Source organism: Loxodonta africana, chromosome 16, assembly GCF_030014295.1.
Source record: "Loxodonta africana isolate mLoxAfr1 chromosome 16, mLoxAfr1.hap2, whole genome shotgun sequence".
Taxonomy (NCBI): domain Eukaryota; kingdom Metazoa; phylum Chordata; class Mammalia; order Proboscidea; family Elephantidae; genus Loxodonta; species Loxodonta africana.
Window position 1 is genome coordinate 11263523 of NC_087357.1, and position 27275 is coordinate 11290797.

Sequence of the window (27275 nt, forward strand, 5' to 3'; positions counted from 1 at the left end):
ACTGCCGCTCAGTGGACGCCGGTTGTCTCGCCTGGGAGCCGGGCGCCGTCAGGTATCCGCGCGGGCTCCCGGGCGCTCTGGCCGGGCCGGGGGCGGGCTGCGGCGGGGGCAGGCGGGCGGGCCGTGCTGCGCGGGGAGAGGGCCGGCGCGGGCTGGGCCTCGGGGGCGGGCTCGGCCTCCCCGGCCCGGCTCCGCCGCCGGCAGCTCGCATCGCGGGGCCTGGACCGCCGGCGAGGGCGAGCCCGGGCAGGCGCGAGCATCCCGGCCGGCCTGCCAGGCCCGGGGAGCGGGCATCGTGCGCCGGGGGCCCCGGCATCCCCGGCGGCGGCGGCGTGGACGGGAGGAGGAGAGGCTGTGGATGTGGCACCTCCGCGTGCCAGGCCGGGTGGAGCCGGACCGCCTCTCGGCTCGCGGCCCCGGGGGCCGGGCCTCCGTGCTCTCACGCCCGGCCCTCCCCGAGCCCACGCCGCGGGGCTCAGCGGGCACCGCGCTCCCTGGGGTCGGCGAGGGGGCGCCCTGGATCCCGGGGGGCGGCGCGGCGAACTGCCTTTGCTCTGGGGCGGGGGGCGCTGATGGATGCTCCTGGGAAGGGGCCCGGAGCCCTCCCCTAAACCTGCCCAGCCCCCCTCTTCTCCAGCCTCTCTCTCCCCTCCCCCGTCTGTCTTTTTCCAAAGAAAGCGTTACGGAAGTAGAGCTGCACTTGACTGTAACTTGCAGGGGGATTAGATGGGGTTAGCGGTTGGGGCCATCAGGTTTTACCGGAAGGCGTCCTTGATCCTGAGAATCCCTTTGCGATGCTCGGTCAGTTCTGGTGGAATTTAGTGGAAGACATGTTCTCAGTGACGCCCCGACCTCCTCCCTTTGTTACTGATAATGTATGTCTTACCTTCTTGGCGTTCGGTTCTGGTGACCAGATGCACCTCTTTGATCACTGGGATGATAAATTGAGAAGGGCGAAAAGAGGTGGGACCTTGGAATGAAGTGCTTTACCCTGCGGGAGTATAGTAAAGTGTTAACCTCTCATTTATCAATTCTGAATCTTTCTTCAGGATTGTAAGGGTTTCTGTAGGTCAATCTTGTTCTCTCAGCCTGAACCTGGAACAGGTCTCTAGATTGGTAATCCAAATTCTCTCCCTTACTTATTCGAAATAAACAATAAACTCTTTTTTAGTAGAATATCCTGGTTCCATCTTCAGAGAATCTAGTTCCTGATTATGAAAAAGATGCAGAATCTTTTAATAAAACCTAGATTTAAACTGAAAATAAAAGTTTCTTTATTGTTTTGGATTTAAAAATTTTCATTTAGTAAGAGTGTTTAAAGATGAGTTTTGCATCCTCTCCCTCTAAAAATGAAAGTAAACTGATATAACTTTAAATAGTAAAAAAAAAAAATCTTTTAGAGGATATTTTCATCCAGAGGCTGTCTTATAAATTACCCTCCCTCCCCCTAATCCGTTGCCATTGAGTCCATTCTGACTCATAGCGACCTTGTAGGACAGAGTAGAACTGCCTCATAGGGTTTCCAAGGAGCCGCTGGTGGGTTCGAACTGCCGACCTTTTGATTACAGTTATTTGCATATTTTATGCTTTTTGCTGAATTCTTGAGGGTGAGTCAAAGCTCATACATTTTAAAACAGTGACGAATGAACCAAAGATTGGAGGTGTGTGTTGGGTGCAGTCGGGTTGAACCAGTCCTTTTTCAGTAGTAAGGCATGTAGTGTGTACCAGTAATGCACTTCAGTTGAATTTTAGCCCAAATCCTGATTATGTAAAAAAAAAACTTTGTTGGCAGAACTTTTTAAAAAAGGCCCGTATTTGTGAATGGTTACCACCAGTAAAGTAAATATTTGGCTAGTATAGTTAAACCAGATTTATTTAAGTTGAGTAAGTAATTCAGTTGACTTTTTGAAGACTTTGTGTTGATTATTCTTTTAGAGTGTTTTAAGGAAATAATAAAATTAAAAAAAAAATGAAAAAACAAAACCGATACCCATTGCCATTGAGTCGATTCTGACTCATAGCGACCCTAAAAGACAGAGTAGAACCGCCCCATAGGGTTTCTAAGGAGTGCCTGGTGGATTCGAACTGCCGACCTTTTGGTTAGCAGCTGTTGCTCTTAAACACTGCACCACCATAGTTTCCAAGGAAATAATAGTATAGACTAAATTAACTCTTCAAAAAGTAGCCTTTTATGGAATTCTTTTATAAGGATGTTCCAGTGTAGAGAGGATGGGTTGGCTAGAGAGGGGGTCGGTAGTAGCAGGCTGAAGAACGACTGTATAAAAATTATGGGGATTACTTAAAGCATTCACTGTGGAACTTTTTGCTTGTCAAAAGCAATTTGTTTCCAGGGCCTGAGTGTGGCCCTGACAGCAGTCGCACTGGTACACGTTATCTTGGCTCTTGAAGGCCATTCAATGTAATGAGGTCTGGGAGAATGTTAGACTCTGCTTGGTCAGGGATAAAAGATGTAATCTCTTCAGTGATAGTCTTGCTTACTTCCAGCTGCTACCTTTGCTCCTTCAGGAGTCCTAAGTGTATCTACTTAGGAATGACCTCATTCGTTTGGCAAGCAAGGAATGCCAGTGAAATGCCAAAACCCGGGGCTAAGTTCTGGGGCTGCGAAGTGAATTTTAAGACACGGTTACTGTCCTTGTAAGGGGCTTATAGTCTGGGGGGGGGACAGGCATGTAAACAAGTGTCCTGAGGTGTTAGAACTTGTGACAGAAGTCTTTATAAGACTGGAGTCTTCAAGACAGTCTCACGTGGTAAATTCTCTAGGGGAGGGTGAAAAAGGCCAATGCATATGGTACACATGCTTAGAAAATGACAGAAAGTTAGTGGTTATCTCTGAGGTGTGGAATTGCAAGTAATTTTCTTGTCTGCTTTTTCGTTTTTTTAAATCAACAGAAAATTTTATTTTTATTTATTTTTTAAGGACGAAAAACCCAGTTTAAAAAAGCAACCATAGAACTGATGATTTTTGTACTGCAGAAATGAGCTAGTGGGTTTAAGGGAGGAAAGGAACCAATTGATTGAGTGGCCATTTTGTGCTCAGTTTGGTGCTTTAAGATGGACTCATTTAAACCTCAGTAATGCTTTTGAAAAGAGCCCTGGTGATGCAGTGGTTAAATCTCTTGGCTGCCAACCAAAAGGTCGGCGGTTCAAACCTACCAGCCACTCCTCAGGAGAAAGATGTGGCAGTCTGCTTCGGTAAAGATGACAGCCTTGGAAACCCTATGGGGCAGTTCTACTCTGTCAAAAAGACTGACAAAATGAGCCAAAGCTGCTCCCAGGTGCCCCAGCCAGAATTTAAATCCTGCACTTTCTGACTCCAGAGCCAGGCTCGGACTTGTCACTCTGTAATTCTGGTTTTCCAAGCCTTTTTGGAAGAGGAAAATAGTGAGGTTGGCTTTTTTTTTTTTTTAATTGTGCTTCAGTGAAAGTTTAAAATTTAAGTTAGTTTCTCATACAAAACCTTATACACACAATGTTATGTGACCCTAGGTGCTCTCCCTATAATGTGACAGCACACTCCTCTCCACCCTGTATTCCCTGTGTCCATTCAGCCAGCTCCTGTCCCCCTCTGCCTTCTCATCTCACATGTGTCTACCTGAGCTAAGAAGCACTCTCCTCACCACTATCATTTTTTGTCTTACAGTCCAGTCTAATCTTTGTCTGAAGAGATGGCTTCAGGAATGGTTTTAGTTTTGGGTTAAGAGAGAGTCCGGGAGCCATGATCTCTGGGGTCCCTCAGTCTCAGTCAGACGAGGTTGGCTATTTTTAAAGCCCTCCTTAACTCTGTTCTAATATTTCTTGTAGAGTGCCAGGCGCAGTAACTTGAACACAGAAGGTCCTTTGATAAAAATGTGCTTACAGAGTCCTGTATGCCGTGATCCGCCCAAATGCCAGGCCTTTCCCAGTTGACCTAAATATTCAGTTCGTCTTTAGACAGCCTTACTGTAGTATTAACACTGTTTTGAATGTTTACGATTTTGTCAGTTAGTTGCAGTTATTCTTCAATAAAACTGCCTGAACTCGGCAGATAAGTGGTGTTTTTTGTGTTCAGAATTAGCTGAGCACATAATTTCCTAGTATGAGAATGTGAAATTTAGATACAGTAATCTCAAAGATCTCTTTTACTTGCAATGTTGTATCAACCTGTTAACTCACTAAAAAGATGCCATTTAGAGGGTTTATGGTATATTTTTTTCAATACCCCAATTTTTTGGTGCCTCTCTTCCTGGTTCTAGTGGAGGCACAAAGCTATAGATCGTGATAGGAAAATCGCCATGGAGGGTAGTTTTTCCTTTAGGATTTGACACCGCCCCCTAGAAACAGCCGAGCTTTTGGACTTAATTCTCATGATTCAGGCTATACTTTTTAGGGGTGATGGCTTCCACCTTTCTTTTAACCACTCTCTGTTTTCTCAAAGCTTGTGAAATTCTTCCTTTTCCTCTTGGCAGTGTGTCTCTTGCCTACGCTTTCTCCTCTTTGTCTAAACATGACAACCCAGGCAGACATCCAGTTTCATTTTTAGTATCTTTTTTTCCTGATTATAAATGTCATTCATGGTTATTGTGGAAAATGTAGGAAGTGTAGGAAAATAGAAAGATAACCAGAGTGAACATCTCTGTGCCTGTCCTCGTGGTTTTTCTCTTGATCATGGGTGGACTTTTGCATAGTTGATCGTTCTGTTGATTCGATTTTATTTTCTTCCCCTAAATATATCCTAAAACATCTCTCCATGTCATTAAAAACTCAAATTATTCTAAATGGCCACACATTATTATGTATATGACTATGTCCACCAGAGGGGCCCTGGTGGCACACAGGTTAACACTCAGCTGCTATCTGAAAGGTTGACGATTCGAGCCCACCAGCCATTCCCACGGGAGGAAGACGTGGCAGTCTGCTTCCACAAGGGTTACAGCCTGGGAAACCCAGTGGGGCAGTTGTACTGTATCCTATAGGGTTGCTATGAGTCGGGATCGACTCGATGGCAATGAATTAATTTGGTTTGGTATGTCAACCGTTGTAAAATCGTTGACCATCTTTTATGCATGAGTGTTTCTCTACATCCCTGAGTCTTGAGAGTGAAATTACTGGTCTAAGAGTATAAACATTTCTAAGGCTTTTATTATGGCTACATTTCTGTTCAGAAAGTTGTTTCAATTTAGAGTACCATTAAGTAGTCTGTGCAACACATCGCTGTGCCTTATTGCTAATCTGATAGGTAAAATCAATGTCTTGTTGTTATATTAGTTTTTTAGTTGGTCAGACAGAGCATTAGTTCTTGCTGAGTAGAACATAAAGAGCCCAAGAAATGAAGGTGAAAATCAGTGTTTTAAACTTAGCAGTAGTATTTTGGGGAAGTTTTGTTTAGTCCCCAAACCAACACCCAGTGCCGTTGAGCCGATCCCAACTCATAGTTTAGTAGAGTTAGATATATTTGCATTTTTGCTGGCAGCCATCTCTAGCCTATTGAATCTTCTCTAACTTTTCTTGTTGTTACATACCTCTGTGAGATAAATCTGGTGAAAAGCGTGGACTGTCTCCTTAGAAAAATGTGCTTACACGTGTAATTCTGCTTTTTATTTCAGGAGCTGTGGGGCCTTCTGAAGCCCGTCCCTGGACCTCAGGCTAAAAATCCTTATTCCAGTCTGAACCGTGGGAAGAAAGGCTAGTGGGTGAGTCTTTGGTAAACTGGAGTTCTGAATTTTGTTTAGTAACTGGGCATTCCTGAACATACTGGATTTACCAGGTTGTATCAAGCTGAAGGGGAAGTAGGCCAAGTGCCAAGCATATTTTTTTAAATTTGGCCGCTCAAATCAAGCTTGTGAGAAAAGGCCTGGGTTGTTGTTGATGGCGTTCTTTCAAAACATGAGTTGTCTTTTTAAAAATAAGTATTGACAGTAATACTAAGTATGGTTAGTTTTTGGCAGTTTTCTACCAATCTTGAATTTATCTTTAAAAAACATTTCTCCCCGGCCCCCCAGACATGATTACTATGCCTGTTCCCTAATTCTTTTTTATTCTTTGTTTCTTCCATAAAAAAAAAAAAAAAACAGTCTATATTTGATGGCTTATCATGATAAATAGTAGGTGGTAAAATAGGATACAAAACAGGGCTTGAGGCACTGGGGTGGAGGCTAGTGATAGGGCGGGTGGTAGTTGGGAGAGAGAAGCCTGGCCTCTGAGATATGTCATTATATGTGAGTAAATGCCAGTTTGTCAAGATGCTCAGATGATGATCTTTATTGCCAAAACTCGTGCAGATAACTTAATGTAGTTTGATCCTTCTCGAGTTCCTAATTAACCTTTTCTCTTCACAGAGTTCCTTTTATGGGATAAGTTTTACAGAAACACAACTGTCTTAGAATAGATTGTTTCTTTTAACAATTTCCGGTTTTGATCTTTTGTGCTTTTTCTGTTGGTCTGATCACACTTGTATAAATATTCTTCAAAGGCTATTAAAACTGGCAAAACATTTTTTTCTATTGTTTTTGTCCTTCATCTTTTTTATGTTAATTTTGACCTATAGATATTTTAGATATTTGTGGCTAAATATCAGATTTTAGCTTTTGTAGTTTGTGTTTTTGGTGTTACACTTAATAAGCCTTTCCCACCCTCAATAAGTCACTCCCTCCAAACACCTGTTCTTTTCCCCTTTATGATGGTCCCTGTTATTTCGTGAGGGGCAATGGTGGTTCAGTGGTAGAATTCTCACCTTCCATGCAGGAGACATGAGTTTGAACCCCAGCTTGCATGTTGCTATGATGTTGAACAGGTTTCAGCAGAGCTTCTAGACTAAGACTAGAGAGAAAGGCCTGGTGATCTACTGCCGAAAAATCAGCCAGTGAACACCCATGGATCACAACATCTGATTCCGTTGTGCTTGAGGGCTGACTTGATAGTTACCTTTGTAGAAACCAAATTCTTCCTTCATGCCTTCACACCCTACATACAAGGACAGAGCTGATATGAAAATAGTTCTCAAGCCCACTTGTCTCCTACTCCCATGACATTCCCCCGGTGCCCTGCCCTGGCGTCTGCCCTGCAGTCTTAACCATCTGATAGTGTCATGGCTCTGCATTAATACCTTTGTGAATGATTCTCCAGGCTACAAGATCAGGCACCAGCACTTCAGCCCCTCTTCTGTACAGCCTTGCCTAATGCCCCTAGAATGAGTCCCTTTGTCGTTGATGTTCTCTTAGCACTGCTGACTTAAAAAAAAAAAGTGTCTGTGTGTGTCTATTTATAATAAAACTGTCAAGTGGTACAGAAGGGTGTAAGTGAGAAGTACAAGACCCTGACCGCCCGTCCACTTTTTTTCTTACGTATTCTCTTTGGCTTCTTCCAATCCTTGGCACTTTGCACACATTCCCATTGTAGCACTTGTTAGGTTTTATTGTAAATAGTTAGATATTTGCTCTCCTGATTGGCTTCCAAGCTTTCCAAAGGCAAGGGCCAGGTCTTAGTTTTCTCTTATTTTCCTAATCCTTTGCTGGACATGTGACAGGTGCTCAACAAATATTTAATAAGCCAATATACATGAACTCTGGAAAGAATGTCACTCAGGATGACTTCTCTCTTCTTTGGACAGATCTGTAGCATTCCTACTTGACGGACAGGATGCTTTCCAAACTCGCACGTTTGCAGACTGTCGCTCTGCTTCACCGGGGAGTTCATTCTTCAGTGGCTTGTGCTGTATCTGTTGCGACTAAAAAAACGGTCCAAGGCCCTCCATCCTCCGACTATATTTTTGAACGGGAATCTAAGTATGGCGCACACAACTACCACCCCTTGCCTGTGGCCCTGGAGAAGGGAAAAGGTACATTTCAGGTCAACCTAGGTTTTTTATATTTTTATTTTGTAGCTTGAAATCTTTTTTAAAAAATTAGTTGCTTTTATTTTTTTTCCATATGCATTTTTCCAGATGCATTTAACTTCTGTATTGTAGATACATTAATACGATGTTTGTTGAGCATCTCATGTTGCTGTGTTAGGTACTGTGGGGCATACCGAGGTGAGCCCACTGGGTCTTGGCCATGATGGATCTTACCAGTAGGGAATAGAAGATACATACGTGAAGTACTGCCGTATTGCTATCATTTTTTTCTCTCTTTATTTTGGCATAATTTTAGACTTAAAGAAAGAAAAGTTGCAACAGTAGTACATAAAGCTTACACCAGAAATATCCCCTGAAGTCTTCTTAAAACCAAGTAGTAGTTTAGCTTTACTAGTAAAGAATGTCTGCCTTGAGCATTGTGCTCTTTTAAGAACTATCAGTGTGGGATCAAATTGACAACAACAACTCAAAAGATTAAATAGCAGCCTCAGGGGCTGGTGAGTTTCTGTTAATGGGGAAGGAACAACTTGGGAAACGAGGATGAGAATGGTTGCACAAGTTGAAGTATGTAATCAGTGTCATCGAGTTGAACTGGTAGAAACTGCTGAATTGGGGTATGTTCTGTTGTGTATATTCTCGGCAAAAATAGCAACAACAAAAAATGAACAAAAATTCTAGGGAAGCGTGGGCTAAAAGAGCTTGGGTTTAGGTTCAGCCTTGCCAGTTACTAGCTGAATAAGCTTTTAGACAGTCTTTTTGTCAAATGTTATTTGACCTACAAAATGCATAGTGAAAGAGAGAGTACTTGACTGCTACCGGGGCCAAGTGAAATCACATACACAATATTCTTTTCAATTGCAAACCTCTGTGTTTCTTCCTGGTTGTTAATATTAGTGTTATTAATAAATTATTATAAGGCAAAGGAACATAACTGAAAAACAAACAAAACAATAGTACAAAGAATTTTCTTTCCCCTCACCAGATTTCCCAAATGCTAAAGTTTTACCATTTTTGTTCTAGTGTCTCCTCTCTCTCCACACACACCCACGCACACATACATGCACCTTCACGTGCGCACCTATACACGCGTGCACACGTGCGCGCACACACCCTCACACCCCACCTGCACGCATATATATTTTTCTGAACTGTTTGAGAGTAACTTGCAGACATGACTCTTTTCCCCAAAATACTCAGTATGTGTTTCCTGAAAAACCAGGACTTTCTCTTACATAAAAAAAGAAAAATAGCCTCATGTAATTGTCCGAATCAGGAAATTAACCTTGCTGCATCACTGTTAGTTAATCTGCGGACCTTACTCAGGTTCAGCAGTTGTCCTTTGCAGCAAAAGGAGCTTTGGCATCCACTAACGATTCTGCCTACCGTGTTACCTTGATGATTGCCAAATGGTGATTTAATCCAGATTTTGATATAACAGCCTCGAAACCAGAATTTATTACCTACCGTTGGGCCAGAAGAAGGAAGTATAAGGCACTTTAGTCATCCGCCTGTGTTTTATTTGGAGTCAGTACTGTGATACAGATAGGTCTCTGCTGAGCAAAGGAAAATCTAGATTTATATGTTGCATATTTGGAAACGATTTGATTTACAAAAATAGCCTTCCTGTACGGTAGCAGAGTGTGACTGCCTGGGCTCCAGTCCTGTTTCCCGTGTGCTAACTTGGCCTGGTTCTGCAGTCTGGGCCTCTGTGTCCTTATCTCTGTACAGCGGATGGGCCCTGGTGGCACAGTGGTTGAGAGCCCAGCTGCTCACCAAAAGGCCAGCAGTTCCGATCCACCGGGTGCTCCTTGGAAACCCTACGGGCCGGTTCGACTCTGCCCTATAGCCCTGCTATGTGTTGGAGTTGACTTGACGGCAGTGAGTGTGGGTTTTTTTTTTTGGTACAGTTGATGGCAACAGACTCTCATGAGGGCATTTTTGATGAGCTAAGTGTGCAAGCACCTAACACAGTGCTTGTAGGTGCTACATGGTGTGTGTTTGGGGTTAGCTCCCAGTCCATCTTACCATCTGTAGACAACTTTTCATGGTTTGATCTGTTCTGTGTAACTTCTCTACCTTTGAATTCCAATTTTGGCTGGTGAGTGTTAGAATTAGGTAAAGGTTTCACTGTCGAGTTTTCTTTTTCATGTTATGCTTATTAAATGTATACTTTGAAGCTTGACAGATGAAATATATATAATTCCTTGTGAAGTCTGTTGTGCTTGAGCAAAAAACAATCCTTAACCACAATTGTATATTAAACGGAGGTTTTGAGTCGGCATTCAGAGGGCTTGCTAGTAGGGCTCACTTTTAGACTTGACATAATCTGGTAGTTTTCTAAAATTCTTTTTTTCACATATACTTTAGGTATTTATGTATGGGATGTAGAAGGCAGAAAATATTTTGACTTCCTGAGTGCTTACAGTGCTGTCAACCAAGGACATTGTCACCCAAAGATTGTGGATGCTCTGAAGAGTCAGGCAGACAAACTGACCTTAACCTCTAGGGCTTTCTACAATAATGTACTTGGTGAATATGAAGAGTACATTACCAAGCTTTTCAACTACCACAAAGTTCTCCCTATGAATACAGGTAAAATAGTTTCTTCGTTTGTTGTGATGTAACCCAAAAAAATAATCTCATCTTCTGTTAATTTAAAACATTTTTTAAACCTGAATTTTTTTTCCCTCTTGATAGGAGTGGAGGCTGGAGAGACGGCCTGCAAACTTGCTCGTAAATGGGGTTATGCGGTCAAGGGTATTCAGAAATACAAAGCAAAGATTGTTTTTGCAGGTATGTGAAATTAAACATTAATATTTAAGCATATAATATCATTTATGGTTTTAAGTTACTGATGAAATAGCTCTAATGTGTTTGCCTCATCCATGGTACTTTATTTGCTGAACATTTCATTAAAAATTAATGAAGGACTGCCTCATCTTGGATTATTTCCAAGGTATTTCTTCACATATGGAAATTTTCTCTCCTAAATAGCTCCCTGTGCTTCCTTGCCTAAAATGAGTGACTGTATGGTTTAAATTCTCATTATCTACTTACCTCATTTTTTCCATAGCAGTTTTCCAATTAATTAGATGGCCTTCTTAGTGGAAGACTTCTGTTAGGCTGTTGGGTAGGGTTATGTTAGAGTTGGCTGTGTCCTGGGTATGATATAAACTTTGAATTTTAATATTTGAGGTCTTCTTTTTTTTCTTTTAGTTTTCATTGTGCTTTAAGTGAGAGTTTACAAATCAAGTCAGTCTCACACAAAAACTTACCTATACCTTGCTGCATACACCCAGTTGCTCTCCCCCTAGTGAGACAGCCCTATCCCTCCCTCCACTCTCTCTTTTTGTGTCCATTTCACCAGCTTCTAACCCCCTCCACCCTCTCATCTCCCCTCCAGGCAGTAGATGCCAACATATTCATTTGAGGTATTCTTAGAAGCTGTCGGGACGAGGAGGGCTGGAGTTTTCCTCTTTACAGATTTAGGAATGTTTGAGGAGACTAACTTGACTACTGGTTGGGGAGAATAGCACTGAATTGAGGTGATGTAATCAGACTTCTAGAACTTGTCTTAGTTATTTAGTGCTGCTATAACACTATGAGTCAGAACTGACTCGATGGCACTGGGTTTTTTTAATAATAGAAATACCACAAGTGGATGGTTTTAACAAACAGAAATTTATTCTCTAGCAGTCTAGTAGGCTAGAAGTCAGAATTCAGGGCTCCAGCAACTTGGGAAGGCTTTCTTTCTCTGTTGGCTCTGCAGGAAGGTTATTGTCATCAATCTTCCCTTGGTTTAGGAGCTTCTCTGCACAGGGACCCTGGGTCCAAAGGACGTGCTCTGCTGCTAGCACTGCTTTCTTAGTGGTATGATGTCCCCCGTCTCTCTGCCCACTTCTCTCTTTTATATCTCAAATGAGATTGATTTAAGACACAACCTAATCTTGTAGATTGAGTCCTGCCTCATTAACATAAGTGCCTATAATCCCACCTCATTAACATCATAGAGGTAGGATTTACAACACAGAAAAAAAATCACATCAGGTGACAAAATGGTGGACAGTCACAGAAAGCTGGGAATCATGGCCTAGTCAAGCTGACAGATACTGTCTGGGGGATACAGTTCAATCCATGACATTCCACCCTTTAGCCCTCCAAACTTCATATGATTGCCACATGTTTAACACATTCACCCCATCATACCATACCAAAATTCTTAAATCAACTCCAAGTCCAAAATCCAGAAATTCCTCTTCATCTCTGAAATCTAGAATTAAGTTATCTGCTTCCAAAGTACAGTGGTGGAACAGGCACAAGCTAGACATTTCTTCCACAAACGGGAGAAATTGGAGGGAAAGAGGGCACCGAGCAAGTCAGCAGAATATACTACATTAGCTGTCAAGGCTTGAAAATAATCCTCTGTTCTCTGAGACCATTTAGGGAATGGCCCTGCCCTCCAGGCTCTGGTGTTGGCCACAGTTTCTGGATTCTGGGTGGAGGTTTCTTGATCATGGGCTTCAGTTCCACCTTCCAGGCCCACTGGGACAGCAACTCTGCTCCCTTGGCTTTAGGTGGCCCCTTTCTCCTAGTCCATCTGAGTGGTGACTCTACTTTTTGAGACCCCAGAGGTTATGGCTCTACCCTTTGAGACTGAGGCAGCTCTGCTTCCTGATTCCTTGGTCTCTTGGCTTCTCTAGCCTCTTGGGCTGGCTCAGTGTCTGTCCTGCTTGGGTAAGTGTTCCAAAGCTCCTAGCTCCACTGAGAAGTGTCTTGGAGGCACCCTACTCCACCAGTAAACTTTGGCCAGAAGGCACTCAGCACTCTTGCTTTGTGGGTTGGTAAGCCTAGCTTCACTGATAGGTGCCCAGAGGCACCCCACTCTGCCACGAAGCCTCCTAGGCAAAAGAACTTAGCTTGGCTTGGCTCCAGCACTGTTTCTTGCTGGTCTCCTGGTTCTGCTGTTGCTGTTTCTCTACTGCTGCCATTTCTGTGCTGCTGCTTCTCGCTGTCTGTGCCGTCTCCAGTGTAACAGCTCTCCTCATTTCCTTCTGAGCCTTTACCAGAATTGTCTTTGATGTCCATAATTCCACCAACAGTCTCTTCAAGGCAATCTAGGCCTTTGCTGTTAGGCACTTCAAAACTCTTCCAGCCTCTGTCCATGCACAGTTTCAAAACCGCTTCCAATTTTTAGGTATCTGTTAGAGTAGCACCCCACTCTTGGTACCAAATTCTTAGTTACTGACTGTTGCTATAACAGAAATACCACAAGTGGATGGCTTTGACAAACAGAAGTTTGTTCTTTCACAGTCTAGGAGGCTAGAAGTCCAAATTCGGGGCGCCAACTCCTAGGGAAGGCTTTCTCCCTCCGTTGGCTCTGGAGGAAGGTCCTTGTCATCAGTCTTCCCCTGGTCTAGGAGCTTCTCTGCACGGGGACCCCCAGCGCCCTATCCCCAGCGCTGCTTTCTTGGTGGTATGAAGTCCCCCGTCTCTCTGCTCATTTCTCTCTTTTATATCTCAAAAGGGATTGATTTAAGACACAACGTAATCTTGTAGATTGAGTCCTGCCACATTAACATAACTGCCTGTAATCCCACTTCATTAACATCGTAGAGGTAGGATTTACAACACGTAGGAAAACACATCAGGTGACAAAATGGTGGACAATCACACAATACAGGGAATCATGACCTAGCCAAGTTGACATATTTTTTTGGGAACACAATTCAATCCATGACAGGATCTTTATAATGATACTCAAATGATAGGGTTTGACTTTTTTTTAAAGCTTAGATTTTAATTTTTAAAATACAAAGCGTGTATAGATTTGTCACTGCACGTGGTCAAAATTCATTTTTCTAATAATTAAAATCCTTAAATATTTTGCTTTATGAACACACACAGTTAAATTATAAACACCATAATGTAATAGAAGAGTCCCTAGGTGGGGCAGTTAATGCTCTCTCTGCTAACTGGAAGATTGGCGGTTGGAGTCCATCCAGAGGTGCCTTGGAAGAAGGGCCTGGTGATCTGTAAAAACAGCCACTGAAAACCATATGGAGCACAGTTCTACTCCGACACACATGGGGTCACCATGAGTCGGGATCAATTCAACAGCAACTGGTTTGGGTTTTGGTTTTAACGTCATAGAATTCAGAATTCAACTGATGGCCAGCAATAACTGGTCTCTGGGGGTGACATATTAGTGTTTCCAAAGAAGAAATCTTTGCACAACTCAGTGCTGCCATTTAAAAATTTTGTGCTTTAGTTGTAGGACAGTGTAACTCTCTTACAAGCAAAAATGGTATTTTTGGTGATTTTCATCGTACAGACTGTATCCATTCTCTTTAATATTAGCAAAGCATGCAGGGATGTTTTCACCTGGGTATCAAAAGAAGCTGGTGAGTCAGTAGGGTGGAGAGACAGAGGAAGACCGTTCCCAACTTACAGTCCCTTATACCTGCGGGGTAAGCTATGGAGGATGAGATTCCTCAGGCTAAAGAGGACTGGGGCTGTGGCCCAGTTGGTGCATTCTTACCCAACCCTGATCAAAATCAATATGCTGTGATTTGTGGATAAGTAGGGTGGGGACTAGTCAGAGGTGAGAGAGGCTTTGCAAGAGTAGTTTTTAGAGAAGCTGTGACGTCAGAAGGCAGCAATTCAGTCCTGGGTTCAGTGAGTTGCTGGTGGCCGAGTGGTGGGCAAGTAGGCCAACCCCCAACGCTCTCCGTGGTTTACTCCCGTCCTTGAATTTAACCCAGTCTGAAATGATCTTCATTTGTTTTATGGGTTTATGTTATTTTGTGTTTCATCCCTACCAGAATGTAAGCTCCTGAAGGGCAGGGCCCCTGGTGAATCTTGATCACCATTGTATGCTGATTTGGATCACCTAGCACCACACCTGTTCTATAGTAGCCACTCAGTCAGATGTATTAATGAAATAAATAATGGGTAAAAATGGTTCCTGAGCAAGGCAGATGTCTGTCATTTAGCATTATAAAGGATTAGAACATCAAGGAAGGCACAAGAGAAAGTGTTTAGATTGTCTGAGGACATTTTCTCCAAATGAAATTAAAAATGCGTTCTGTAGACTAAAAAACTAGCTAGCCACAATACTGGGTTTTTAAAAGGAAAGCTGTTATTTCTCTATGAAGAAGATCCTCTTTTTCAAATCGCTGTTATAAATGCAGCATTTCTAAAAAAACACATATTGAATGCCTCGATTGTTAGGGTTTGGCATTGGGGTTGGGATTATTGAGAGAAGAGACAAGTGCCTCTCCTCAGAGGCATGTATTACAGCCCAGAGGCTCAGTAGACGAAATAGCATTTATTAGGCCAGACCTCAGTCATCCTGCCTCGAGAACCGTGGTGCTTACGGTCAGATTTCGTGTTCACGGATGAAAGCCCTAAAGCAAACCCTTGACTTTTCTTTTTAAATCAGACTTCCTTAGGTATCTTTGAGGGGGACATTGTTTATTAAATTGAGGGTTTGGTTTGAGATAATCATGTTTGTCTCTCTTTTCCAGCTGGAAATTTTTGGGGTAGAACATTGTCTGCTATCTCCAGCTCCACAGACCCAACCAGTTACGATGGCTTTGGACCATTTATGCCAGGTTTTGAAATCATTCCGTATAACGATCTTCCTGCTCTTGAGGTACTTCAGTCATATCCTGGTACTTAGCGCATGTCGTGGTGTGCCGCTGAGTCCATTCTGACTTATAGCGACCTTATACAACAGGGTAACCCAACTGTCCCGTAGAGTTTCTTAGGCTGTAATCTTTACAGAAGTCGAATGCCAGGTCTTTCCTCCCATGGAGCTGCTGGTGGGTTCAGACCGTGAGCTTTTGGTTAGCAGCCAAGCACTTCACCATTTCGCCACCTGGGCTCCTTCACTTAGCACATAGTAAACAGGAATTATACTAGTTGAGTGTATGAATTAAAAATACATTATGTGAAATTTTATTTAACTTAGGCCAAGGTTTCAGGCTTATGCTCTGTAATGGTCAGTTAGTTTCCAACATAAGGTCTAATCCTTACAACCAATCAACCACTTTAGATTTGTGTCCTTTATGGCAATTAACTTGGATATTATCTGTCTAATTACTAGATAAAATTACTCAGTTTTCAGCTAGCTTTTTTAAAATTATGAGTAGGAGAAATAAAAAGTCATTGAAAGTGAATCTAAAAGACAACTACCGGTTTTATTTACAATGAATTTAACTATATATTAGAAAATATAGGAGACAGTAGCTTAAAGCTGAAGTATTTGGAGGTCCTGGTAATTGAGTGTCGGTTGGAAATGTTAGACTTGTGAAGGCAGGATGGAAGTTAGTGGGAAAACTTGATTTGTATGCTTTTTTTTTTTTAACATGAAAATATATGCATTATGTGATTTCAGATTTCCAAGCAGGGTAGAAAGGAAATTATTAAAACTTTTTCCTTTTTCTCCATTTGTATTTTTGTGTAGCGTGCTCTTCAGGACCCCAGCGTGGCTGCGTTTATGGTAGAACCCATTCAGGGTGAAGCAGGCGTCGTCGTCCCAGAGCCAGGCTATCTCGCGGGTGTGCGAGAACTCTGCACCCGGCACCAGGTCCTCCTTGCTGACCCTCCATGATGTGTGACCCAAACTCTGCATCTTGTAGGATTCTGCTGATAGGAGAAATGTGAAGATGAAATCACCTTTCCATGAGAGGGCGACATCATTCTGACAGCTTCAGAACTTTCTAGTGCTCTGTGTCAGCAACCTGCACAGCAGCTGAAATTTTACTGGCCACTCAACACTGGCCGTACCCCAGCCCTGGCCAGGGACGCAGACTTCCCGGCCCTAACCACGTCTCACTCTTACTTTTTATCTATAGTCCAGATCCTTCCAGAGCCCTTTGTTATAGCCTCCTGCTCCAAAATTTTTTTTTTTTTTAATTTTTATTAAGCTTCAAGTGAACATTTACCATTCCAATCAGTCTGTCACATGTAGGTTTACATACATCTTACTCCCTTCTCCCACTTGCTCTCCCCCTATTGAGTCAGCCCTTACAGTCTCTCGTTTCGTGCCAATTTTGCCACCTTCCCTCTCTCTCTATCTTCCCATCCCCCCTCCAGTCAAGAGTTGCCTACACACTCTCCCGTGTCCACCTGATTTAATTAGCTCACTCTTCATCAGCATCTCTCTCCCCTCCACTGACCAGTCCTTTTCATGCCTGATGATTTGTCTCCGGGGATGGTTCCTGTCCTGTGCCATCAGAAGTTCTGGGGAGCATTGTCTCTGGGATTCCTCTAGTCGCAATCATACCATTAGGTGTGGTCTTTTAGTGAAAATTTGGCGTCTGTATCCCATTGGTCTCCTGCTACCTCAGGAGTTGTCTGTTGTGCTCCCTGACAGGACAGACATCGATTGTGGCTGGGCACCAACTAGTTCTTCTGGTCTCGGGATAATGTAGGTCTCTGGTTCATATGGCCCTTTCTGTCTCTTGGGTTCTTAGTTGTCATGTGACCTTGGTGTTCTTCCTTTGCCTTTGCTCCAGGTGGGTTGAGACCAATTAATGTATTTTAGATGGCCGCTTGTTGGCATTTAGGACCCCAGGCGCCACAATTCAAAATGGGATGCAGAGTGTTTTCATAATAGAATTGTTTTGCCCGTTGACTTAGAAGTCCCCTCAAACCAAGTTCCCCAGACCCCAGCCCCTGCTTCGCTGACCTTTGAAGCTTTCATTTTATCCCGGAAACCTCTTTACTTTTAATCCAGTCCAATTAGGCTGACCTTCCTTGTTTTGAGTGTTGTCTTTCCCTTCACCCAAAGCAGTTCCCATCTACAGATTGATCAATAAAAAGCCCTCTCCCTCCCTCCCTCCCTCCCCCCTTTGTAACCACATAAGTATGTGTTCTTCTCCGTTTTTTCTATTTCTCAAGATCTTATAATAGTGGTCTTATACAATATTTGTCCTTTTGCAACTGACTCATTTCGCTCAGCATAATGCCTTCCAGATTCCTCCATGTTATGAAATGTTTCAGAGATTCGTCACTGTTCTTTATCGATGCGTAGTATTCCATTGTGTGAATATACCACAATTTATTTACCCATTCGTCCGTTGATGGACATCTTGGTTGCTTCCAGCTTTTTGCTATTGTAAACAGCTGCTCCAAAATTTAACCTCTTTACCCTTCCTCCCACCACAGCTAATGTCATGGTTGTTGTTAGGTGGTGTTGAGTTGATTCTGATTCACAGCGACCCTGTGTGGCAGAGTGGAACTCTGCCCCATAGAGTTTCCTAGGCTGTAATCTTTATGGAGACAAATTGCCAAGTCTTTCTCCCACAGAGCACCTGGTGGGTTTGAACTACCAACCTTTTGCTTAGCAGCCAAGCACTTAACCGTTACGCCACCTGGGCCCCGCAAGGCTAATAGTAAACCTGTTGCCATTGAGTTGATTCCAATTCATAGCTTACCATTGGATAGTGCCTTTCACATAGTAACTATTTAATAAATGTAGAATAAACAAATGAATTGTTTCCAGAGAGTAGTTATATCCGAACACCTGAACACTGCCCCCCAACCCTCTGTGCCTTCCCACTATGTAGAGCAGTAGGAGACTGCCTGAGGAGACAGTGACCTGACAGCATAAATAATGGGTGTGTCCATAGGAGTTCGTGGGGTGTACTGAAATTGAGTGGTACTTAATGGATTTTCTCAAGTCTGAGGCCATGTCAGATTGACAGATCAGTGGGGAGAAAAGTGAACTAAGGTCCCTGTTTTCCCTGTGGAGCTGAGAATGGTAATGCTGCAGCATTGTCTTCCCACAGGTTCTGTTTATTGCCGATGAAATCCAGACGGGATTGGCCAGGACCGGCCGATGGCTGGCTGTGGATCATGAAGATGTGAGACCTGACATAATCCTCCTTGGCAAGGCCCTTTCTGGGGGCTTATACCCTGTAAGTTCGCTGTTCCATCCCCTTTCCATTCTCTGCTCCCATGAAATACAGTCCTCAGATATTTTTGCACCAGCTGATTGAGACACTGATGCCTTTCAGATGGTTTGTTATGTCCCAGCGCAGTGTCTGTGGGCCACCTGCAATATCTGCAATGAGAACATTTCATGGTTCCAGTGGGCGACCGCTTAGTCCACACTGACTGAGGGTCATGTGTGCATTTGCTGTGGTGTTAGGGTTGAGGGGGACGTTTTACCCCCAGAAATGCTTCCCTAGACCCCTCTGCTTTTTTCCCGGTGGTCAGAAACATGGCTGTACCAGCTGAGTGTTTAAAACCATGACCAATGAACTTAGGAATTGGAAAATTAATGTTTTGTTATTGTTCTTTTCTTGGGTTTGTTATTCTGAGCCAGTAATTGGAAATGGATTAAAGGACCCTGAAGTATAGACGCTTTTGCTGAACGGACTTATAAACTGTTTTGCTGAAGAATGCTTAACATCGTTTTCTAAGCAGTTAAAGAGTTTCACCTTGAAATTGGAAAGGATCATGAATTATATCATTACAGAAACAGTGTTCATCTTTTTATTTCCAAAATTTCTTTGTTCTGTGTCATTGAAGTGTGCCTAACGTATTTGTAACGTGTTGGGGTCTTATTCAGTTTGGTAGTTAAGATGGCAGGCATAGAGCTCTTATCTGCTGAAGTTCTATGTCAGATTTAATACCAGCCTCATAAGTATTTGTGTCCTGGCGTGCTGAGAGTAAGAGGGCTCAGTGGGAAAAATCTCTTTGTGAACGCTGACTTCTTGTCTGTCAGGTCTCCGCAGTGCTCTGTGATGACGAGGTGATGCTCACCATCAAGCCCGGGGAGCATGGCTCAACGTACGGCGGGAACCCCCTTGGCTGCCGAGTGGCCATCACAGCCCTTGAGGTAAAACGGACCAAGCCACATGATATCCATTTCTTTGATGTTGAAGAGACTTTTGAGTTTGAGCTCACTGGTGTAATAAGAAATTTGAAAAGATCGCCCAATATTAGAGAACATGAAGCACAGAGCAAAGATTTTAGGGGAGGGCCATTCTCAAAAAGTGTTTTAGACCATGGCCTGTCGTCATTGGGTGCCATTGAGTTGATGTTGACTCACAGCAACCCTGTGTGATAGAGTAGAACCACCCCACAGGGTATCCTAGGGGGCTGATGGCCGGGTCTTTCTCCCGTTGAACCGCCAACCTTTCAGTTAGCAGCCGAGTGGTTACCCATTTGTGCCACCAGGGCTCCTTGACCTTGGCCCAGTAGACTAGATTTCCTCCCATGGCTTCCTGAGTTTGCAGTTGTCTGAGGCTGTGAAGCCTGTGTCCCGGCGGTCCTAGCAGAGGTCTCACGCCGGGATCCACTACCAGCTCTGGCCTGCCAGACTTCTTTTGCAAATCACGCGTGGCATTTTTCCCTGTCGTGTGGATTTTGAACACTTTTAGCATTATCCTTTAAATGCCTACCAGGGGCATAAAGTTACTATATAATCCTCTGAGGATAGACTTTCTAGGAAAGAAAAATGTAAGGGAATTCTCTTGTAGTTTAACAATTAAGTCCATTGATTTAATCAACTAATAATGTATCCATTGCATTAAACAAACTTGAATATTCTTATTTTGACATGAAACCAGATTTACGCTGGATTGTGGTTAAGCAAGGCTCCGTGTGTTTAAATCCACATTAAACTAATAAAGGGATTGACGAGTAGAAGCGGAGGTAAAGGACTCCAGTCTTCATCAGATAATGTTCCTCCTTGGCTTGTAGTCCACATTCGCCTCCAAAGAACAACAAAAGGCCAGTCTTAACATCTGTGTCATTTGTGTTTAAAAATAGGTCTTAGAGGAAGAAAACCTAGCTGAAAACGCAGACAAAATGGGTGCTCTCTTGAGACGTGAGCTTATGAAGCTACCTTCTGACGTCGTAACTGCCGTCCGAGGAAAAGGATTATTGAACGCTATCGTCATTAGAGAAACCAAAGGTATGGGAATAGACAATTTAACTTCAGATAATGTTTTATAGGAAGTGCTAAAATACATTTGGTATCTTAACTGGTTGTTGAGTTCCTTTCTTTGAAACTGTCGATTGACCTTCTGTTGTCCAAGTCTTTTAGGCAGAGTATCATCTGATTTATAATTACATCAATGGTATTAAAAATAGAGCTCTTTCCTATGTAAAGGCTCTGTAAACATGGCGTAGAGATGTTGTCTGACCTCCTCTCTCTTCACGAGGGGAGAGGAGAATCAACAGCCCAAGGCTGATTCTTAGGAGGTAGAGGTCAGACATACCTCCTCTGTCCAAACTTTTTACCAATTCCTACTCTAGGGGTCTCTTCCATGACACTCCTTGCTGGGGTTAATAATTCAGTGTAATGGCCACCCAGACCTTACGGACAATACTCAGGATTGTGGAGTTTATTAGGGAAGTTAGAGGCCACAACTCAGGACTAGGAACAACTCGGGATACGGTTCTTCGGTCAGGACAGCTTCTCGGCTGTGCCTGCAGGCAGGCCTCTCTTGGCCCCTTGGTTCCTACTCAGGCATTGCCTCTGCACTGTTCAGGTAAGTGTTACAAAGCTGTGCTGATAAGTGCCTGGAGGCTCCCCGCTCCACCAGGAAGCCTCCTGTCCAAAGGTGCTCAGCTCTCTAGCTCTATGGGGCGGCAAGCCTAGCTCCACTGACAAGTGCCTGAAGGCACCCTAGTCCACCAGGAAGCCTCCTGTCCAAAGATGCTCAGCTCTCTGACTCTGTAGGTGGGCAAGCCCACTGTAGCTACCTTGCTCTGTGGGCCGGGAAGGCCACCATGCCTTCTCATACCAGTTCCTTGGTTCTGCTGCTGCCGTTTCTCACTGTCTCACGCCATCTCTGGTGTTACAGCTCTCTCTCTCTGTCTTCTGGATCTAGGGTCTCAACACAGGGATCCCGGGTCCAAAGGATGCGCTCCGCTTCTGTCTTTTCTTCTTGATGGTAGTGAGGTCCCCTTTCTTCCTCAGGGATGGCTTATTTTAAGCCTAGTTGGTGGGCAAAACTGACCAATCCCTTTGTTAGGGTTCCACACACCTTATTTGCATTATTGGCAGGCTGTCCAACCCCCCGATGGCCCATAAGCACCTTATTTGCATCATCCCACCCAGTCATTTTGTGGGAATCACATGACCATGCATGGCTAACAGAGCCAGACAGGGTAATTCATTGCACTGCAGGCACGCTGAACTCATTTGATCTGATTTTGTTCCTTTAAGTCATTTGCTGTTATTCTGCTTTAAGTTAGTCATGCAGTACTTGGAGAGTTCTTGTTATTTTCTTTAAGTCTGTACAGAGCACTTTTCTGTAAAGCTCCTTCTTCACTGCCCTTCCCTCCCTCACTTTCAGACTTTGTATGTCAGTAGAGGAAGTAGGAACAGTAGTAATGATATAAATGATGGTGATGCTGATAATAGAAGTGATACGAGCTGCCATTGAGTGACTGCTCAATAAGTAACTACTGGGCACTGATTCTGACGTTTTTATGCATCATTTGCCATCTTTAAGGAAGGTTCTTTACTGGATTTTCTGGAAAAGCAGTGGTTTCCACCTTGGCTGCACTTTAGAATCACCTGGGGAAGATTTTTAAAAATTAATCAAAGCCTGGCCTCACTCCAGAGATTCTGATTTAATGGGTCTGGATGGGGCCCTGGCACTGGCAATCCTCATAGCACACTTGCTCAGTGATTCCCATGTGCAGACGGGGTCGAGAATCACTGCTGTGTAATGAGAGGCCGTAGTTGCACATGCTCAGGCAACAAATCTCTTTTAGGAAGTTGTTGGGTTCACCATGGGTTGAGTAGGGCTCATTCTACATCAGTTAGTGTCTGTATCATACCCAAGTCCTTCTTCCATTGATTCCTCCTGGTGTGGCTCATAATAGCATCTTAGCATATACATTTTTTGGCTTCTTTTTTTCATTTATGAAAAACTCACAGAAACCATGATCTGTCTAATTGTGCCATGCAAACATTAGATAGGTGCTTGCCGAAAACCCAGGATTGACTTCATTTTTAGGATAAAGAACAAAGCAAGCTTTCATTTGAAAGCTGCCTTCCTGGAGCAGGTACTGAGAATGCCATTTTGCTAGGCTGTACTTTGTCCACGCATATATCGCACCTAGGCCATAGCACATCAGCTGTGCGAACGTTTGAACAGATTCCCTTGAGTCACATACACACATCTGACTGTTTTTCTCTAGATTATGATGCCTGGAAGGTGTGTCTCCGACTTCGAGACAATGGACTTCTGGCCAAGCCGACCCACGGCGATATCATCAGGCTTGCACCTCCGCTTGTGATCAAGGAGGACGAGATCCACGAGTCCATCGAGATCATTCACAAGACCATCTTGTCTTTCTGAGAGTAGTCACTGTTGTTGGGGCACCTGCCAGCCAGCTAGAGACAGGTGGTTCCCGGGTGTCCCGTTAAGACTCTGCTCTCCACGCTGGCACATTCCACTCCCATGTATCTCCAAGGACTTTTTTATTTTGGTTCATACGTAGTAGAAGGAAATTTATATACCTGCGATTTGCTATGTGATATAACTAAGTGTAGCGGCATCTGCATCTGGGTTAAGTGTTTTCCTTTTGTGAGTGCTTTCTAAAGTGAGACGTATCAGACAACCTTTTAATCTAGCCCTTTAAGTATCATTTATATACTTTTTTGTAATGAATTCTTTGCTGGCATAAGTGTTTTGTATTTGAAAAAGTTATTTCTGAGGTGATATATAGAAGATTTGCTTAACTTTATATGAAGTTGAATCATTCTGATCATTGCGTTTTAGGAAGGTTTAATGGCTAAGGTACATAAGATACTAAAAAAAAACTAGGTTTAAGTAAATGTAGCCCTTTCAAGACCTGATTATTTTCTGCTTTGAATTTTTTGTGGACACCATGTGTTTTCAGTAGTGGAATGCATGCTGAGTTATTGAGTATGTTTAAATTTTTGGTTGGTAGTAGAGATTTTGAGAAATGTTGTATGAAAATACATGGTTTGTGGGAGCCTGTCTGGCCCACTGGTCTTGGGTAGCAGGCTTTATTGTGGAGCACCTTCCATTTGGGTACATGGGGCACCTCTGGTTTTGCCTAATACCCCAGCTATTTTGCTTCAGCGAACATGTCTTTTGCCTTCAGTGTTACCCAGGTTGCCACTGGAGGAAAGCAAGTACTTTCAGCGGGAAAAATATACTCCCCAAAACTCCAGAGACATAAGAAGTGGGTGGGATACCGTATGTTCCCCAAGTCACAAAAGGGTTAACTTCATATTGACCAATACCGGGACATATTCTGTGGACGTCATTATTTTGAATGAAGAAATACTGTCTAGCATTCCCAAATTATGTTTTAAGTGTTTGATTATAATTTGTAAAAAATGCTTATTTCCAGAGTTTCTTTAAAATAAAGCTTCTATTGAAGATATCTGTTAATCTTGTGATCAGTGTGCTATTATGGCAGGCTTTTCAATTACTTAACTTTTGAAACACTTTGTGAATGTTCTTCCCTTGCTTTATTCCATGAACTTCCTAAGAGTATTTTAGCTGTCTTTGGTAACCTATAGAAACGTACAGATTTTGAAAGAAAAATAAAGCTAGAAAATAAATCTCTTATAGTCTACCCTCCTCCCTTTTCAGAATAACTCTGCCTTTTTTCCTTGTGTGTGGTGTTTTGCAACTTTCCTGTTTTCCTCTTTTTACCTGAACAGAGTATCGGGATGCTTTTCTGTGTTGGTGATTACAAACGCATCTCATTCCCAAATGGCTGTAGTACTTCATATTATAATTTCATCTCATGAGGGAACCATTCGAGTGGTTTTTCAGTTTGCACCTTAAATAAAGCTAGTTGTGACCGCCCTGCGTTGGTAACTTTGCACAATCGGGTGAGTGTTTACATGGAGTAAATCCTTGGAGGTGGGTTGCTCTGTGTCAAAGGGCGTGGACTTCCAATTTATTTTTTGCTGTCTTTTTTTTTTTTTTAATTGTTTTAAAAATGTATATAACACAACATTTACCAATTCAACTTTTGAATTGAGTAGTACTGAATTGCTCCTCGCTCCCCCCAGGTTGTAAGAGGCGGGTCTGTGGTACCGAGTGGACTTCTGTCACCTAATGAGTAAGATTCAGTTTAAATATGTGAGTGGTTACCAGAAGGTCTTCTCATGCCTGTTGAGGATGAGGAATTTTAAGTTCCCAGCGTCTTCCCTGCATCACACTTTCGTATGAGGGAGACTGCACTAGGTGGGGCCAGCCTGTATGTTTACATCTGTACTTTTAACGCTGCCTGAGTGTGAAACCAGGGTGCTCCCAACATGTGCAGGCTCCACCTCAAATCAATGACCTCAGATTCTCTGGGAGCCAGGCCTGGGCATCTGTCTACTGAAAGCTTCCCAGGGGATGCTGATGTGCAGTCGCTGTTGACAGCCGTTGCAGAGGAGGTACTGAGTGCAGATGCGAGTGTCCCTCATTAACTGCTGGCCGGCGCTGAGAACCCACCAGGGAACGTTCACCACGCTGGCCACCCTCTGAGGACCCACCAGGGAACATTGAGTGCATTTATTTGGAAAAATATTTGGATACCAACTATATGCATGCATTTGGTTACGTCCAGAGGAAAGGCAGTGGTTCAAAGAAAATGTTGGTAGGTGCTGTCAAGTCAGCTCCAACTCATAGCAACCCTATGGACAATAGAACAGAACATTGTCCGGTCCTGTGCCATCTTGTTTGAGCTCATTGTTGCAGCCACTGTGTTGATCCTTCTCACTGAGGGTCTTCCTCTTTTTTTGCTGACCCTCTGCTTTACCGAGCGTGATATCCTTCTCCAGGGACTGGTCTCTCCTGATAATGTGTCCAAAGTACATCAGAGAAAATAGCATTTGTTAAATAGTGTGTGGCCAGCACTGTTCTCAGTACAGCTTCACTTACTGTTATAATATCCCATTTTACAGATGAAAAAACCAAGGCTTCTGGAAGCAAAGAAACTTACTTTAGGTCATTGAAATAGTGAAGCCCAGAAGTGGAGGCAGTCCCAAGCAGGAGGGGGGCTACTTTCTACTTTGTCTCTGGAGCCTGGTTGAGAGACTTGGTGTGTGTGAAAGCATTTCAATTTATTTTTAACTTAGGGGAAGGATACTTAAACATACCAGCAGGAGCCATTCAGATGAATAATATATACTAGAGAGCAGCTTAGTCCATTTAGGGAATACTCTTTAAAACATAATTCAGGATTTACTCCACTGTTTCATGCCTGTGTAATGGTTTAGAGGAGTTTTAATTAGCTCTGCAGCCTTTATTTTGATTAACTTGCACAAATAAGATTTTTTTGGTTTCATCAGCTCAGTACCTCAAATCATTAGTGAAACATCTGAGCAAATATGGCTTTTATAGTTTGCATCACAATAGCTAATGGAAGAGCAGATGAGACCTAAAGAAAAGACAGGTGTAGGGCAGACCCTGGCTCAAAGCAGCCTGCTCAGTAGGATTATTTACAAGGTAGGCTATGGGGGGGGGGGGGGGCAGTGGAAGACCTGAGTGTCTTCTGATCTTGGTGGCTTTTCCCCAGGCCAGCGGGGCAGACCCTACTCCCTGAAGGGTGAAGGGTGCTGGCAAGATCCACCAGTCCCCAATCTCTCCTGCCTTTTGTTTTTTTTAATCCCAAAGTGGTTTTAAACTACACATACAAACATACAAAGCCTTAAGTGGGGTGGCCTGGGAGCTGGATCCTGGGTTAGGATCTGATTCTGGTTGCCGCCCAGTCGATTCCGACTCACGGCGAACCTATAGGACAGAGTAGAACTGCCCCGTAAGGTTTCTAAGGGAGCGTCTGGTGGATTCAAACTGCCGACCTTTTGGCTAGCAGCTGTGGCTCTTAACCGCTACACCACCAGGGTTTCCGTTTCTGGGGGGGGGGGCGGGGGGAAGAGGGGGGAGCGGGGGGGAGCTTCTGCCCCTGGAATCCTAAAATCACGGACCTGCTGCCAGTCAGTTTGTATTGAAAGCAGACCTGGGAGGCCCAGAGACTGGAAGGGACTTACCAGGCTCACACAGCCAGCAGGTGGCAGAGCGGGGACGGGGATTTGGGAGCTGGACCGGGGACCTGGCCTCCGGAATCCTAGTCTAATAATCCAGGTCCTGACTGTGGGTTGTCAGGAGGAGCGGGCCCTTCTTAGTCAAAGCACAGCCTCTGCCCTCAATGAAATGGGAGCTTGAGTCTAGGCCAGTATTTCTGAAAGCGTGGTCCCGGCTGAATCGACCCCTGGACGGGACCCGGACGGACCCAGCGGAGCCTGAGCCCTGCCCGATGAACACCCCAGCCAGGGAGCACGCCTGTGACCCCACAGAAGCGCCAGGGGCTGAGATCCTGCAGAAGAGAGCCACCACCTTTTGTGAGGTTCCATTCTCGGGGAGACAGACTTCGGGCTCTGGGTGAAGCACGCAGACACCCCTGGTCTCCTAAG

At 43.8% G+C, this 27275-nt stretch overlaps 1 protein-coding gene across 1 annotated transcript; it reads left to right on the forward strand.

Moving 5' to 3' along the window:
• Positions 1-24425, forward strand: OAT (ornithine aminotransferase). The gene is made up of 11 exons (XM_064269213.1): positions 1-52; positions 5604-5690; positions 7607-7834; positions 10220-10444; positions 10550-10645; positions 15379-15506; positions 16320-16442; positions 18649-18777; positions 19590-19703; positions 20639-20783; positions 23027-24425. Exons 3-11 carry the CDS (start codon positions 7636-7638, stop codon positions 23185-23187), a joined length of 1320 nt encoding a protein of 439 aa, XP_064125283.1. The 5' UTR covers positions 1-52; positions 5604-5690; positions 7607-7635; the 3' UTR covers positions 23188-24425.
• Positions 24426-27275: the final 2850 nt, after the last annotated feature.

Excerpts from the sequence above, each read along its gene's own strand:
- OAT (XM_064269213.1), top strand. The coding sequence starts at position 7,636 with ATGCTTTCCAAACTCGCACGTTTGCAGACTGTCGCTCTGCTTCACCGG. Across the intron at positions 7,835-10,219 it reads GGCCCTGGAGAAGGGAAAAG|GTATTTATGTATGGGATGTA; the intron begins GTACATTTCAGG and ends CATATACTTTAG. Across the intron at positions 10,445-10,549 it reads AGTTCTCCCTATGAATACAG|GAGTGGAGGCTGGAGAGACG; the intron begins GTAAAATAGTTT and ends CCCTCTTGATAG.